At 39.4% G+C, this 15,584-nt stretch overlaps 1 protein-coding gene across 1 annotated transcript; it reads left to right on the forward strand.

The window, feature by feature from the left end:
* Positions 1-8,803: 8,803 nt before the first annotated feature.
* Positions 8,804-9,767, forward strand: LOC100476001 (olfactory receptor 52B4). Its single transcript, XM_002926094.4, is given in 2 exon segments — positions 8,804-9,154; positions 9,156-9,767. Coding segments are annotated over 2 exon segments (963 nt in total).
* Positions 9,768-15,584: the final 5,817 nt, after the last annotated feature.

The raw sequence follows: 15,584 nt of genomic DNA on the forward strand, positions 1-15,584 counted from the left end.
CTCCTGAACAGATTGCAAATGGGTTCTGTCTCTTGTCACTTCCAGGAAAGACCTCTGCAGAGATTGAAGTACTAATGAGAGCTGAGCCCAGGGGGTTGGGCCTATGGACATATATAAAGACATGAAATATTCAAAAGGAACTAGAGGAAGAAACATGGATGGACAGAGTAATTTACTTAAGAAATAGATACTCATTTAGTTAATAATGAAGTTATAGGGGAAAAAACTACATGTTAAATAATTACAAGGAGTTGAATATCAATAAATTATTGAAATGTTTACTGAAAGAAAATAAGAGGTCAAACTTCCTCTGCCTTCCCTTAAGTTATTGATGTGATAATTCCATATCGTAAGAAGCAGAGCTTCTATTCACCAGTAACAGTAAAATGGTTGACAGGAAGACAAACTTGCAACATCAGTAAAACTTATAGAAGATAATACCAAGAGGTGTTCTTGAGATGAAAATGTCATGGCCTGAAGGTCTCAGGGGCAGCTATTACCCCAGGAAGCTCAGAAGTAGAGCCAGCTTTTTAATATCTCTCCCTCTGACCCACATACACAGGCCACATATTTATGGCTTTTCAAACCCGCACATCCCTTCCTCCACAATACCATCCCTAAATTAGGTTTGCACATGTGTTAGCTCCAATAAATGAATTGTTAGCATTAGTGTGCCAAATAGTCTTGTTTCCCCTTAATGGGAATTCATAAATTTTAATACCATTTTAAATAAGGACAAATAATTCAAACATCCATATATTTTTATAAAGGCCATATATGAAAGACCCACAGATAATATCATCCTTAATGGGGAAAAACACCTTTTCCCCTAAGGTCAGGAGCACAACAGGGACGTCCACTCTCACCACTGTTATTCAAAATAGTACTGGAAGTCCTAGCCTCAGCAATCATACAACAAAAAGAAATAAAAGGCATCCAAATCGGCAAAGAAGAAATCAAACTTTTACTCTTTGCAGATGACATGATGATCTATGTGGAAAACCCGAAAGACTCCACCAAAAAATTGCTAGAACTGATACAGGAATTCAGCACAGTGGCAGGATATAAAATCAGTGCACAGAGGTCTCTTGCATTTGTATACATCAATAACGAAGCAGCAGAAAGAGAAATCAAGGAATCCATCCCATTTATAATTGCACAAAAACCATAAGATACCTAGGAATAAACCTAAGCAAAGAGGTAAAGGATCTGTACTCTGAAAACTATGGAACACTTATGAAAGAAATTGAGGAAGACATAAAGAAATGGAAAAACACTCCATGCTCATGGATTGGAAGAAAAAATATTGTTAAAATGTCTATACTACCCAAAACAATATACACATTCAATGCAATCCCCATCAAAGTAGCACCAGCATTCTTCATAGAACTAGAACAAACCTAAAATTTGTATGGAACCGAAAAGCCAAGGTAATATTGAAATAGAAAACCAAAGCTGGAGGCATCCCAATTCCAGACTTCAAGCTGTTATTACAAATCTGTAATTATCAAGACAGCATGGTACTGGCCCAAAAACAGACACATAGATCAATAGAACAGAATAGGGAACCCAGAAACAAGACCCTCAACTCTGTGGGCAACTAATCTTCAACAAAGCAGGTAAGAATATCCAATGGAAAAAAAGACAGTCTCTTCAACAAATGGTGTTGGGGAAATGGGACCACCACATGCAGAAGAATGACACTGGACCTCTTTCTTATAGCATACAAAAAATAAATTCGAAGTGGATGAAAGACTCAAATATAGGCAGAAATCCATCAAAATCCTAGAGGAGAACACAACCTCTTCAAACTCAACTGCAGCAACTTCTTGCTAGTCGTATCTCAGGGGGCAAGAGAAACAAAAGCAAAAATGAACTATTGGGATTTCATTAGGATAAAAACTTTCGCACAGCAAAGGAAACAGTCAACACCACTGGAAATTGTAAGTGTTGGAGGAAGTGTAACCCCTGTGCCCTGCTGGTGGGAATGTAAAATGGTGCGGGTGTTATAAAAAACAGTATGGTGGTTCTTTAAAAAATTAATAACAGATTTACCATATGATTCAGCAAATCCACTCCGGGTATATATCCAAAAGAATTTAAAGCAGGGTCTCAAAGAGCTATTTGTATATCTCTGTTCACAGCAACATTATTAGTAATGGGCAAAAGGTGGAAGCAACCTAAGTGGTAATCAATGGACGAATGGATAGACCTTATGTGGTTGCAATATTGTAATTTATAAGAAATATATATATTTGGTCGCCCAGAGGCCCAAAACATACTCCTCACTATGTATTTGGTCTTCATTTGAGGTTCCTTTCCAGGCTCTTTCTAAAACCCTTGGAATTTCCTGTGATAAGGGCAATAAAGGTGTCTTTTGTTCTGTTAATAAAGGTGACATTAGGACACCTCCCAGGAGCAGCGGCTGGTTGCCAGGAGGACCAGTTTGTGATGGAAAGGTTGGAACTTTTAGTTAAGGAGGGGAGAAGGGCTGCAGGTTGAATCAGCCAGTAGCCATGACTTAGTCAATCCTGACTATGAATGAAGCCTCCATAAAAACCCGAAAAGACTGGGTCCTAATAGCTTTCCGGCTGGTGAACATGTGGAGATTTGGGCAGAGTCAGGGCACTCCGAGAGCGTGGTTGCTCCTCGCCCTGTCTCCATACCTCACTCTATGCATCTTTTCCATCTGGCTGTTGTTTTGATCCTTGAGCTGTTTCCCTGAGTTGTATGGGCCACCCTAGCGAATTAAAAGAACCCAAGGAGGAGGCTGTGCAAGTCAGAAGCCCAGGAAACAGCCTGGGGCTTGCACCTGGCATCTGAAATGGGGGCGGGTCAGTCTTCTAGGACTGAACACTTCCTCTGTGGAATCTGATGCTATCTGGGAAGGTAGTGTCAGACTTGACTTGAATTCTTGGACACCCTGGAGGTTGCCTAGAATTGCTTGGTGTTGTGTGGAGGACCTTCCGCATTAGAATGGGGTCTGGGAATGCTTAAATGAGTGGTATATACATATAATAGATTATTCAGCCTTCAAAAGGAAGGCAATTGTGACACAGGCTACAACATGGATGAATCTTGAGGACATTATGCTAAGTGAAATAAGTCACAAGACAAAGCGTGTATGATTCCACTTACATGAGACATTCAGAGTGGTCACACTGATAGAGACAAAGAGTAGAATGTTTGCCAGTGGCTGGAGGCAGGGGGGAAATTAGTAGTTGTTTTATGAGTATAGAGTTTTGGTTTTGCAAGATGAAAAGTTCTGGAGATTAGTTGCACAACAATGTGAACATGCTTAACACTACTGAACCAGTACACTTAAAAATGATCAAAATGTTAATTTCAATGATTATATATGTGTATATACGTATATACACAGACACACACATATATATATATATATTTCTTTCTTTTCTTTTTTCTTTTTTAAGAGAGGGAGAGAGAGCAGGGGGTGCAGGGTGAGGGTCTGAGGGAGAGAGAGAGAGAATCCCAAGCAAGCTCCATGCCCAGTGCAGAGCCCGATGCGGGATGTTATATATATTTGCCACAATTAAAAATTATTAAAAATGTAAAAATAATTATGAAATGGGTGGGTAAAATATGATTTTATCATAAATCAAAATATTTTGCATCCAGAAGATATGTTTGAAATATAATAACTATTATAAATCTCTGTAAAAGATATAGTTTGGTTATGAATGTAAAAAAATATATAAAAGAGCAAAGAAAAAATAGATCAAACCACACTAACAACAGCTGTCCTTTTCATGCATTTCCTTATTTCTTATTATTTTAAAGTGAAAATTTAATGATTTTATATGATTTAAAAAGAAAAATATTATGAGGATCCTAATGTAATCCCTAGTCTTTTAGACGATCTCATAGACTCTAGCAGAGCAATATATATGGAATTCTAAACCTACTGTTGATTGGACATGTTGGGGAGGAAGAATTTCCTCTAGCAGGACTAAGAATCAAATTGACATGAGACAGATTCACAGGACAAAATCAAACTTAATAGCAATAGCATAGATACAGGGAATCCGCGCAGGCATGGAAATCCAGACAGTGAGGTGACATGAAGGTTTATGAACAAAGGAGAAGGGTAAGGGTCTGAGGATACAAAGGAGAGAAAGACCATTAGCAAGATGAAAGCTGAAGTTTGGGACACAGAGGTTGCCCTTTATGCAGATAAGGTTCTTAGGTCAAGAGGAATCTCTGTTAATAGTTCTAGTACAAGCCGGCAGTTGAAGAGGACATAAAAAGCTTTTCCTGAATCTGCTGGGTTTTGGTTGCTTTTTACTCAAAATAATGTTCATGCAAAGTGGCCCATCTTGGGGCAGACTGCCTTTGTTCCCTACAGACACAACAGTAAATAACTAATTACAATGACGTGTGAGAAATGTTTTTTTAAAAGAGTGTACTCGGCTAAATTATATATGGGTAAATTATTAATGTCTGCAGAAGTCCGTATGTTTGTCATGGTAATATGTCCACTTGAAATTGTTAAGTGAGGAAAATGTGTTTCAGAACAGTGAACAGTATACAGTACATTTTTAAGGCAAATATGTATTTGGGTAGAACACATATAGCATAGAAAATATTTAGCAATATTTTCTGAAATGATAGTGTATATCTCTACTTTGAAAAAAAAGTGATTTTTATAAACACTTTGTTTTGATTGTATTGTCAAATTGTTCTACATTTACCTGCTTTACTAAAAAATATACTTTTTAAAAAGAGGAATGTGAACATGTTGTTTTCTCACCAAGACAGTATGATTTTAGGGGCGCCTGGGTGGCGCAGTTGTTAAGCGTCTGCCTTCGGCTCAGGGCGTGATCCCGGCGTTATGGGATCGAGCCCCACATCGGGCTCCTCTGCTGGGAGCCTGCTTCTTCCTCTCCCACTCGCCTCTCTTGTGTTCCCTCTCTTGCTGGCTGTCTCTCTCTGTCAAATAAATAAATAAATAAAATCTTAAAAAAAAAAAAAGAGTATGATTTTAAAATGCTTCGTTGGGAAGATGATTTATAACATTCTCTACGACACAGCTAAGATTTCAGATGGTTGAGATCTGAGTACAGGTTGACCCATCAGTCAAAGAAGGAGGATATTCCTGGCAGAAAAAACCAATGAGGATAAAGACGCAGAAGTAGCAGAAATGCATGGCGTGACTAAGGAGGGGTGAAGGATGAATTATGCATTGTGTCTGAGGAACAGTTACGAAAGATAAAATGAGAAATATTGCTGGAAAAGTAGCCTGCTGCAAAATGCCTAACTACCTGAGGTGGGAATTCTTGAGAAACTTCCCTATGAAATAAATAGTGAGAAGTTCCCAAATCCCATTCCCTGGCATCATCTGATACCAATCAAACTGAGGTCAAATATTTCTATCATTCAAATAAAGGTTATTCATTCAATCACATTTCATTCGATAAATATTGTGTGCCTACAGTATGCCAAGAACAGTTCAGGTTTATGCTATGATGAAACAGCTAAAGCAAAACCCTTTCCTTTATGTCAGCTGGGATGCTTCTGTTCTCTTCAGCGTGATCTCTCTCTACCTAGTCTCTCAGTCATTTATCTAGCCTCCATTTTTTAAATGGCTGCTGGCTTCCAAGAGGGCAAATGGAAGTTGCAAGGTCCATATGCCCTGGAATTCACAGATCATTTCAACCCTATGCTATTGGTCAAAAGAAGTCATAAGGCCATCCCAGATTCAAGGGGCTGGAGCACAGACTGCACCTCATGATGGCGGGAATTGGCTTATGTGTGCAGCAGAGGAAAGAATTATTGGCAGCCATTTTTGCAGAGTGGCCAGCCACAGTTGATAAACTCTCAGAGTGACAAATGGTCAAAAGCTTGACAACAGGGATGCCTGGGTGGCTCAGTCAGTTAAGCGTCTGCCTTCAGCTCAGGTCATGATCCCAGAGTCCTGGGATTGAGTCCCACATGGGGCTCCTCATTCAGCCAGGAGTCTGCTTCTCCCTCAGCCCACTGCTCCTTCTTGTGCTCTCTCTCTCCTTGACAAATAAATAAAATCTTAAAAACAAAACAAAACAAAAACAAACTCATCGTTATTCATGATTCTAAAATTTGCAACTTATTAAAATCCAGGAGATGAATATAACTTCAAACTAAGTCCTTTTATGAGGAGCAAAACTTTACAAATAGAAATCGTTGGTACATATTATTAATATTTATATTACCTTTAAAAATGAGTTAACATTCATTAAGTAGGACTCTAGCAAGGCTAGATTAGGTGGAAAAGGCTTTCCTATCAGAGAGAGAAGCAAGAGAGAAGATGATCAGGAGAAGGGAGGGAGACGGGAAATGGTTTTAGAGACCCAGCCCATTTGGGAAGAGGGTGAGGCTGGTGAAGACTGGCTCTGTCCCTAGAGCCCTAGCGTAAGTGCTCCCTCCAGGGTTCCACAAAAGAGGATAAACAGCCCAACTCCTGACCCACAAGCTGAATTTTATTATGGATCTCACGTCATCTGCTCCTGGAGACTCAGCCAAAGGCTGGTGAGTGAATTAGACATCCGGGGGTGGAGAGGTTTCCAGATCAAGGTGGGGTGGTGTTCTGTCCCCAACAGATCAGAGATGACAGGACTCTTGGAGGCTATTGATACATGTGGACAAAGTGGTAAAGACCAGAGGCGCAAATCTGATTGGTTCTAGCAGATATGGAAGGTGAGGACTGGGAGGGGAGCTGAGGATATACGGGCTGGATGGAAGTTTCTGAAGCGTGGCGAATCAGGACAAGCAATCCAATCAGTGGCAGATGCCCTAATAATTATAGACTAGAGATGAAAAAATAGAAAATGCATTTACTTAGACTACGGACTCCTCCTGGAAAACCATGAAAGGAGCACTGAGAATGGCAGCAAACTGGTCACCTGCCCCAAGCCAGATTTTGGAGGGGACTTTGGGGGAAGGAGCCAGGGCATCTCAGCAGGTATGAGAACTAGGAGCCTATTTTCCTTTCCAGAAAGAAAAATCAAGGCTCCAAGAGAGGGAGCTGGAGTGCAAGCATAAGATTTATCTTAGCCCCTGAGTTAAATATTTTAAGATACCCCTTCATCTAGTATCTTCAGAAACCCCGTGAAGAAGGTATTTTATTATTGCCTCCATTTCTTCTTCTTTCTGGTGAAAACAGGATTAGATATGGCTGTCTTCTCAGGAGGTGCCCTCTGAGCTACACCTGGAACATCTTCCTGAACCCATCTGCTTATATACCCACCACTCCCTCAATCCATAATCCCAGTTAGGATGGATGTCTGAAAAACAGCCCATGCTTCAGATAAGCTTGCTGAATGATTAAACTAATGAAGGAAGGAAGGTCTGCTAGGAAGCAAATGGTAAAATTACATGTTAGTTTCTATCAGAAAAATCTTCCAAATATCAAGGACTGCACACCCTTCCCCAGAAATAATCCCTTTTTTCCCTCCAACTTTCAGTCATTTCTTTTTATTTTTAACTTCTTTTTTAATTTGTAAGTGATCTCTACACCCAGCATGGGGCTCAAACCTACAGCCTCAAGATCAAAAGTAGAATGATCCACCAACTGAGCCAGGCTGGCACCCCAATGTCAGTCATGTCTAAGGTTAGCTCCCCAAGGTGTAAACACAAGGCACACAATCCCCGACTGTTACCTCTTAAAGTTCTCTTGATTGCCTTCACAGATGAGAAAAGTGTATGTGGTGACGTCAGAGAGATTGCAAACTCGTTCCATCAATTATTGTTGTGAAATTTGGCAAGTGATTCATATTCTTTGAGTCTCTCTTTAGGTGTGAAATGGAGACAATGAAAATATCCACTTACTAGAGTGGGGGTCTGCCCTCTACATGGAGAATATACAAAATGCCACATGCAACGTGGATACTACAATCCCTGGCATAAAAGAGTGATTGGTGTTTTAGTGTCATTCCTCTGTGACTGTTTTACATTCAGATCCATTCTATTCCTAGAACACAACTTACCTTTCAGCATCTAGTTTCTCAGTCAATTACTATCCTAATAAATCTTCGAGACAGGTGATGGCTGCCGCCCTGTGTAAAGGGTGAGGTCTAAGTATGAAGTTGTGATCGAGGCTCTTCACTGCCTGTGCACCCCTCCCTGCTTCTCAAACACTCCCTATGCACCTGTCACCCTACGTTTGTTTCACCCTAGAAATGTTTCACGAACATACTGTGCATTGATCAGTATATTCACCTTTTCTTATGGTGTCTCCCTTCTGATAAATTAGTCAATTTCAAGTATCTTTTACACTCTTCCTATTCACGCATAATGACTCTCTCTGTTTATGTATAATCCTCTGTTTGAAAGTGAAATACATACAATAATGTTCCTGACTTTGATTAGTTGGAGGTGAGTATAATTGGCTGTCACTCATTGAGGCCCAGACCATATCCTTCACCTTGCATATTTTCTATTTGCATTTTCTGTGAAAATGAAGAGAGTGAGATATGCCAAATCTCTAATATTCACAAAGAATTTTAGAATAATTTCTCTTCAGAATATATTAAAAAGAATATGTATTTTCTGGGCACCTGAGTGGCTCAGTTGGTTAAGCATCTGCCTTCGGCTCAGGTCATGATCTCACGGTCCTGGGATTGAGCCCAGGCTCCCTGCTCGGTGGGGAGTCTGCTTTTCCCTCTCTCTTTGCCCCTCCCCCTGCTCATGCTTACTCACTCTCTGTCTCTCAAATAAATAAATACAATCTTTTTTTTTTTTTTTGAAGAATGTGTATTTTCATCTCTTTGTCAACAGAAAGTAAGGTCCCAGGTCATCTGCTCCAGGCATGACTGCATTAAACCACACGGCTGTCAGCCACACGGTCTTCCGCTTACTGGGCATCCCCGGCCTTGAGGACCAGCACAGGTGGATTTCCATCCCCTTCTGCATTTCCTATGTCATCGCCCTGCTTGGGAACAGCCTGCTCATCTGCATTATCCTCACCAAGCGCAGCCTCCGTGAACCCATGTACCTCTTCCTCTGCATGCTGGCCGCGGCAGACGTTGTCCTCTCCACGTGCACAGTACCTCAGGCCTTGGCCATCTTCTGGTTCCATGCTGGGGAGATCTCCCTGGATCGCTGCATCACTCAGTTCTTCCTCATCCATTGCACCTTCATCTCTGAGTCAGGGGTCTTGGCTGGTGATGGCGTTTGACCGCTACATTGCCATATGCTACCCACTGAGATACACCACTATTCTTACACGTGCTCTGATCGGGAAAATCGGTGTGACTGTCTTTCTGAGAAGTTTTTGTACACTTTTCCCCATAATATTTCTTTTGAAAAGTTTGACTTTTTGCCACAATAATGTCATTCCACACACCTTTTGTGAACACATTGGCTTGGCCAAATATGCTTGTAATGACATTCGAGTGAACATCTGGTATGGATTTTCCATCCTAATAGTAACGGTGGTTTTAGATGTTGTGTTAATTTTTGTTTCCTATGTGCTGATTCTCAGTGCTGTCTTCCACATCCCTTCTCGAGATGCTCGCCACAAAGCTCTCGGCACATGTGGCTCCCACATCTGTGTCATTGTCCTCTTTTATGGGCCTGGAATCTTCACAATCCTTACTCAGCGGTTCGGACGCCACGTTCCTCCTCATACCCACATCTTGTTGGCTAATGTTTGCGTGCTTGCCCCACCTATGCTGAATCCTGTCATTTATGGGCTCAAGACCAAGCAAATCCGGGAGCAGGTGGTTCATGTGTTGTTTACAAAGCAGAAATTACTTTGGTTTAAGAACTGAGTTTTTGGAAACTCTAGCCATCTGTGAGGTGGTCTCTGGAAGTGGTGGGTGGGAGGGATCCACTGAAACACTCAGAAATGGCTCAGTGAGTTCTGCCTCTGGGGCAAGTTCACCAGGGAGGTTACAGGACTTACAGCTTTGTCATCAAAACAACCTGACACAGAGCCCCGTTGGACTGAGCAAGGCTGCTCCCACAAAGACCTTAGGACAGGATGCACTGATTTTCAGAAGTCATACATCCTTAAAGACTCTAGCATGATCTTTAGAAATAGATGAAGTGAGAGCAGTGCTCTGGCCTGGGATTTTGTTTGGCTCTTCCTCAGTGAGTTTCTCAAGCTCTGAGACATCTTGTGATGTCTCTAAACAATCATATACTCCTTAATGGCCTTCATTCTTGCTAATGACATTCTTAGAATCAGTGATTCCTAAGTTTTGTAGTTATTCCTATTACATTATAATTTATACCCTGTCAACATGCATGTCTGTAAGAAGAGAATGTAAATGAATCGTGTGTTTTCTGTTTGGCAGGACAACCCCTGAGGAGACTGAGGGAATGGAGACTGGTCCCTCCTGTGGTTTCTGGGGGTTGATGTGTGCTGGGGGGTGCTGAGGAAGGGAGTCCTCCAATCTCAATGTGATACCGTGTTCTTCAGGGATCCCCTCCTCAGTGAGGCATTCAAGGCCTTGAACGACCTGACTCCTGCCCTCCTTTACTGCAACGCTGCCCGTGTCACCTCTGAGACACCTGAGCATCGGACTCACCAGGCCATTAACACCTCACCTTTCCAAAACCATGCCACGCTTTCCACGTCCCTGCTCTGCGTTGGGATAACTTCCATCAGCTTGTGGAAAACTCCTATTCCTCCTTCCACACCCACTTCTCATCTCTCCTCCGTGACTCTCTCCAGCCACAGCTCCTCCCAGTGTACTCTTTAGTGTTACTTCCTCTCGGAGGAAGATAGTGTGTTGTCCAAGATTCTTTTTTAAATATATATTTAATTAAAAATTGATGTCCCTTGTAGAAAATATTAGAATTTATGAAAAGAGACAAACATGACATGGAACTCATAATCCCATAAGCGTACAGCCCCCATGCAATTTTATTGTTAAAATTTTGTCTCCTATGGTTATATATGTATATCTACCTACTCATATCTTTATCTGTATCTGTGTCTGTGTCTGTATTTTTTTCTCCATCTGTATTTATAGCTTGATCTACTCCTTTATCTGCCTGAAAAATACTTATATGATACAGATATACAATATTGATTGTACTATGTATATGGTCTGTAACTACTTTTCTTCTCTGGCAGTACTTGTAGACATTGTTTCTAATACATATGCACTTATATAACCAATTACTGTGCCTACAAGGTATTTTACTGCAGGGTTTTACTATATTTTATTTAACAAAACATTATTTTTTTAGGCCCTTTTTGCAAAGCATTTTGACTATACATTTACAAATTTAAGGCTCAATTCTATTTGCTGTTTAAGTACACAGTCCAGATATGTTTAGATAAATTACTTGTGGGTATTATCTTTTAATATAAAATGCAAATACTCAATGTAAGACAGCTGGAAAACAACAGAAGAAAATCCCTAGTCAGGAGAAAACCACTGGTAACATTTTGCTACGTTGCCTTACATTCATTGTTTTTTGCATATATTTTTTCAGACGTTTTAAATATTTTTGGACATTTGGAGTTTTCTGTTTTTAACTATATAAACAAGACTTCTCTGATCATAAATCCTGTGTTTCAATTTTTATTTTCAGGTTGGAGTCCTAGAAATGCTATTGCAGATTTTAATAGATTTTTTTTGGTGAATCCTATAAAAATGTACTCAGAAAGGATGCATGATATATCTCTCTGCACTAACAATGGAGTTAAATATTTTTCTTCAAATTTTTTTTGCCATTCAAAAGGACAAAAATATTATACTGCAATTTTTACTTGTATTTTTAACTGTTTTGAGGTTAAATATATATTAGATAGCCATATCTCATCTTACAAAGTAGTAATAACTACCATTTGTTAGTACTTATGTTCCAGCTCCCATGCTGAACATTTTATGTACATTACCTCACATCACTTTCACTCGCATTTCGTAAAATAGGTCTTACAGATGAGGAAATGGAAACTCTACAAGGAAAAGATCAGAGTCAAAAACAAATCTGTTTCTTTTTTATTTGTCAAGTTTGTGCTCTTAACTACTAAATCACCTGGATGATTTTAGCTGTCTTTGCTTTTGCCCATTCAACTCTTAAAAACTCTGTTGTACTTATCGCTTTTCATGATTTTTAAAAAGTATCATAATAATATATGTAAAAATTCTCAATACTTAAATTAATATTAAATTTATTAAATACTTAAATTAATACTAAAATTCTCATATTTAAGTATTTATCCAGTATGTTTGCTTTTTATTTTTAACATCTTTATAAACTGATTTAAGTATTTAACGTTTTTATGTATATTAATAACTATGTGTATGTAGCTTCTGTCTTTTCCTATTGCTTAATCATAGAAAGTTCACTGTAAGCTAGGAGTTGAGTACTTTTCACATACATTTCTCTGTTTTCACTTTCTCATGTCTAAATTAGGATTATTTTATAAACATTACAGAGTTCTTGCCAGGATTAAATGATATACTATATGTAATGTGTTTAGAATGGCATCAAGCCTGTAGTGTTATATATATTTGCTATTATAATTATTACTTTTTTTCATTTGTCTTCAGATATCTTTTTTCACATTTAACACATGCAAAACATCTTTTAATTTTGAAATAATTTATAATACATATATTATGGGAAGGTGCAAAATAACTGTGTACTGGAAGGTTATGGTTTTCTTTCCGCCAGTTTCCCCCTATGGTAACATCCTGTGTAACTATAATACAATTATCAAAACTGTAAGGTTGACATTGGTACAAAACCATAGAACTCACTAGGTTTCATGAGTTTTACATGCACTACTTGCATGTGTGTGCTTGTGTCTCTGTGTGTCTAGTTCTTTGTGTGTGCGTGTGTGTATAGTTCTAAACAATTATATGACATTATAGATTCACACAACCTCCACCACAATTAAGAAGCAGAATTGTTCAATCACTATCCATAATATCCTTTTCACCCACACCCTTCTCCCTCCATACCTAGCCCCCGGCAACCGTTGATTTGTCCTCCATCTGTACAATTTTGTTATTTCATGAATGTTATGTAAATGGAATCCCACAACACATAACCTTTTAGAGACTGGGTTTATTTTATTCACCAAGTGCCGTGGTGCTGGCTCTGCCCGCCGCGATCCCTTACGCACCTTGCCAAGTCTTGAGTCTCTGAATTGACCCCCAGTCTAAGCTTCCAGTCGTTCCTGGCTGTACAGTTTGTGTGAGGGGTAATTGTCATATGGATGTGAAAAAAGGCATGTGTCAGTGTGAAACAGCTCATTCCTGGTGACTTATTTATCTAAATCTGTAACTCGCCATTGATTGATTTTATCCTGGCTTCTGTTCTTTATGATTTGAAAGAATCATTTTTAGAATGCAGGTTAGTGTACTTTAAACATGGTTACCTGGGTTTTATTTAAAGAAATAGAGAAAATTGATTTAAAAATCACAGATAATTCTAAAATTTCATCTAATTGTAAAGAATTCATCACTTTAAAAAAAAACCCCAAAACCTTTATTCTAAAACCACAACTTTATTCTCATCTTATTCCTTGCTGCCTTTTTAAGCAAATCAGCTTGCTTAAAAATAGTTCAATATTATTAATAGTTAAGTAGTAGTTAAAAATTGATTTGATATTCTTTTTCTAGGTGTAGAATTAAAACAAATAAACAAACAAAAAACAAAACATTGTCCTGTTTGGTGTTCTCTGAGTTTCTTAGATCTTGGATTTGGTGTTTGTTGTTATTTTTTGGAAAATTCTTGGCCATTTTTCCTTCAAATATTTCTTGTGGTCCTGCTTCATTCTCTCTTTTCTCCTTCTAGTATTCCAATTATACATATGTTCCATATTAAGAGATTGCCCCACAATTCTTGGGTATTTTCTTTTTTTTTCCCCCTTATCATTCCTTTTTCTCTTGCATTTCATTTTATTATGGGGAACTCTTTGGGCATATTTCATAATGGTTCTTTAACCTCCCTTCTGCCAGAGAAAAGAGAGGAATTTTTTCCCCCCTTGGCTCTTTACTAGAAGACCCAACTTGGTTTTCTTGGAAATAAATTCCAGGACTGTGTGAGGTGGTCCCCAAAGGCGGTTTCTCTCAGGAATTTCTCACTCTCCAGCAATCCGTAGCCAGCCTCCTGCAATTCCTTAGAATTACCATTTTTAATGCACCTGTTAGTTTATGTTTTCGGGCAACTTCTCTAGGTAAGCAGATGGAGGCTGTTATTCTCCGTGCTAACCTATCATCTGTCTCTAGTTTCTAGGGTGGTGCTTATCTTGTGGCCTCAAGTCTCTGTTGCATCCCAAAAAATCATGGATGTTCAGTTTGTTCAGCTTTTTCTTTCTTTACATTTTTTTTTAAATTGGAGTGTAGTTGACGCATACTGTTACATTAGTTTCGGGTGCACAACATAGTGATTGCACAAGTCTATATGTTACGTTGCATTCCCAAGTGCTGCAATAAACATAAGGGTGCATGTATCTTTCTGACAGTATTTTCATTTTCTTTGGGTAAATACCCAGTAGTGGAATTGTGGGGTCATAGGGTAGTTCTATTTTTCACTTTTTGAGGAAACTCCATACTGTTTTCCAGAATGGCTGCACCAGTTTGCATTCCCACCAACAGTGCAGGAGGGTTCCTTTTTCTTCACATCCTCACCAACGCATTGTTTTTTATCTTCTTGATTTTAGTCATTCTGCTCAGCGTTTTTCTTACTGTGAAGTTAGAAGTAATGGCTTTCATGTTCTTTACGTGTTGGAACTAAAACTGCAAGTCTCTGATATTCTTTCTTTCTTTTTTTTAAAATTTTGCAGTAATTTAATTATTTTTTTTAAATGTTTTTTTTTTTTTAATTATATTATGTTAGTCACCATACAGTACATCCCTGGTTTCTGATGTAAAGTTCGATGATTCATTAGTTGCGTATAACACCCAGTGCTCCATGCAATACGTGCCCTCCTTACTACCCATCACCAGTCTATCTTTTCTAATTAGCAGTAATTCTCTTTCACTAGAAACTCTTACCCTCTTTGCCCAGCCCAGTGTGCAGTTTTCAGCTTGCTTGTTCACATTATGACTGACAGTAACAGAGGCGGGCTCCGGAGCGCTGCTGGGACGCCCTCAGCAGTGGGGTAAGTGGGTCAGTGTTGCTTTCCTCCCAGTAAGTCTCACCCTCCGGTCAGGAATGAGGTAAGGCCTGTTCTGTGTCTCCAGCGAGAGAGGTCAAATGGTGTCTCCATACTTGGTAATATCCCAGGTCTTCTGGCATTTTCACTGCCGATTATCCCTTACCAACTTCTGCCCTGAAACAAATAAAAGTAAGGAGCTGCTTGACCAAGTCGTTTTTGCTCTGGGCCCTGCCTTGTCAGGAATTTTTCAGTCCCCCAGCTCCCGGTGACCTTTGGTGAGGGAGGGATTATGGAATCAGACACATCCAATCTCTCTGTGCGTAGACACAACCCTTATCTCCAGCACTCGTCCATGGAGACGGACGGAAATCAGCTTGGATCTATTTTCCTTTAGACCCCAGCATACCAGTCAGTTTATTACTACAGTGCGGCTCTGGCTCTTGAATTATTGACAGATAACTCTCCAGGGATATTCAGGTCTTTCATTCTCTGAAGCTCCCAATCCCCCAGTTCAAGA

This window comes from Ailuropoda melanoleuca, chromosome 8 (assembly GCF_002007445.2).
Source record: "Ailuropoda melanoleuca isolate Jingjing chromosome 8, ASM200744v2, whole genome shotgun sequence".
Taxonomy (NCBI): Eukaryota; Metazoa; Chordata; class Mammalia; order Carnivora; family Ursidae; genus Ailuropoda; species Ailuropoda melanoleuca.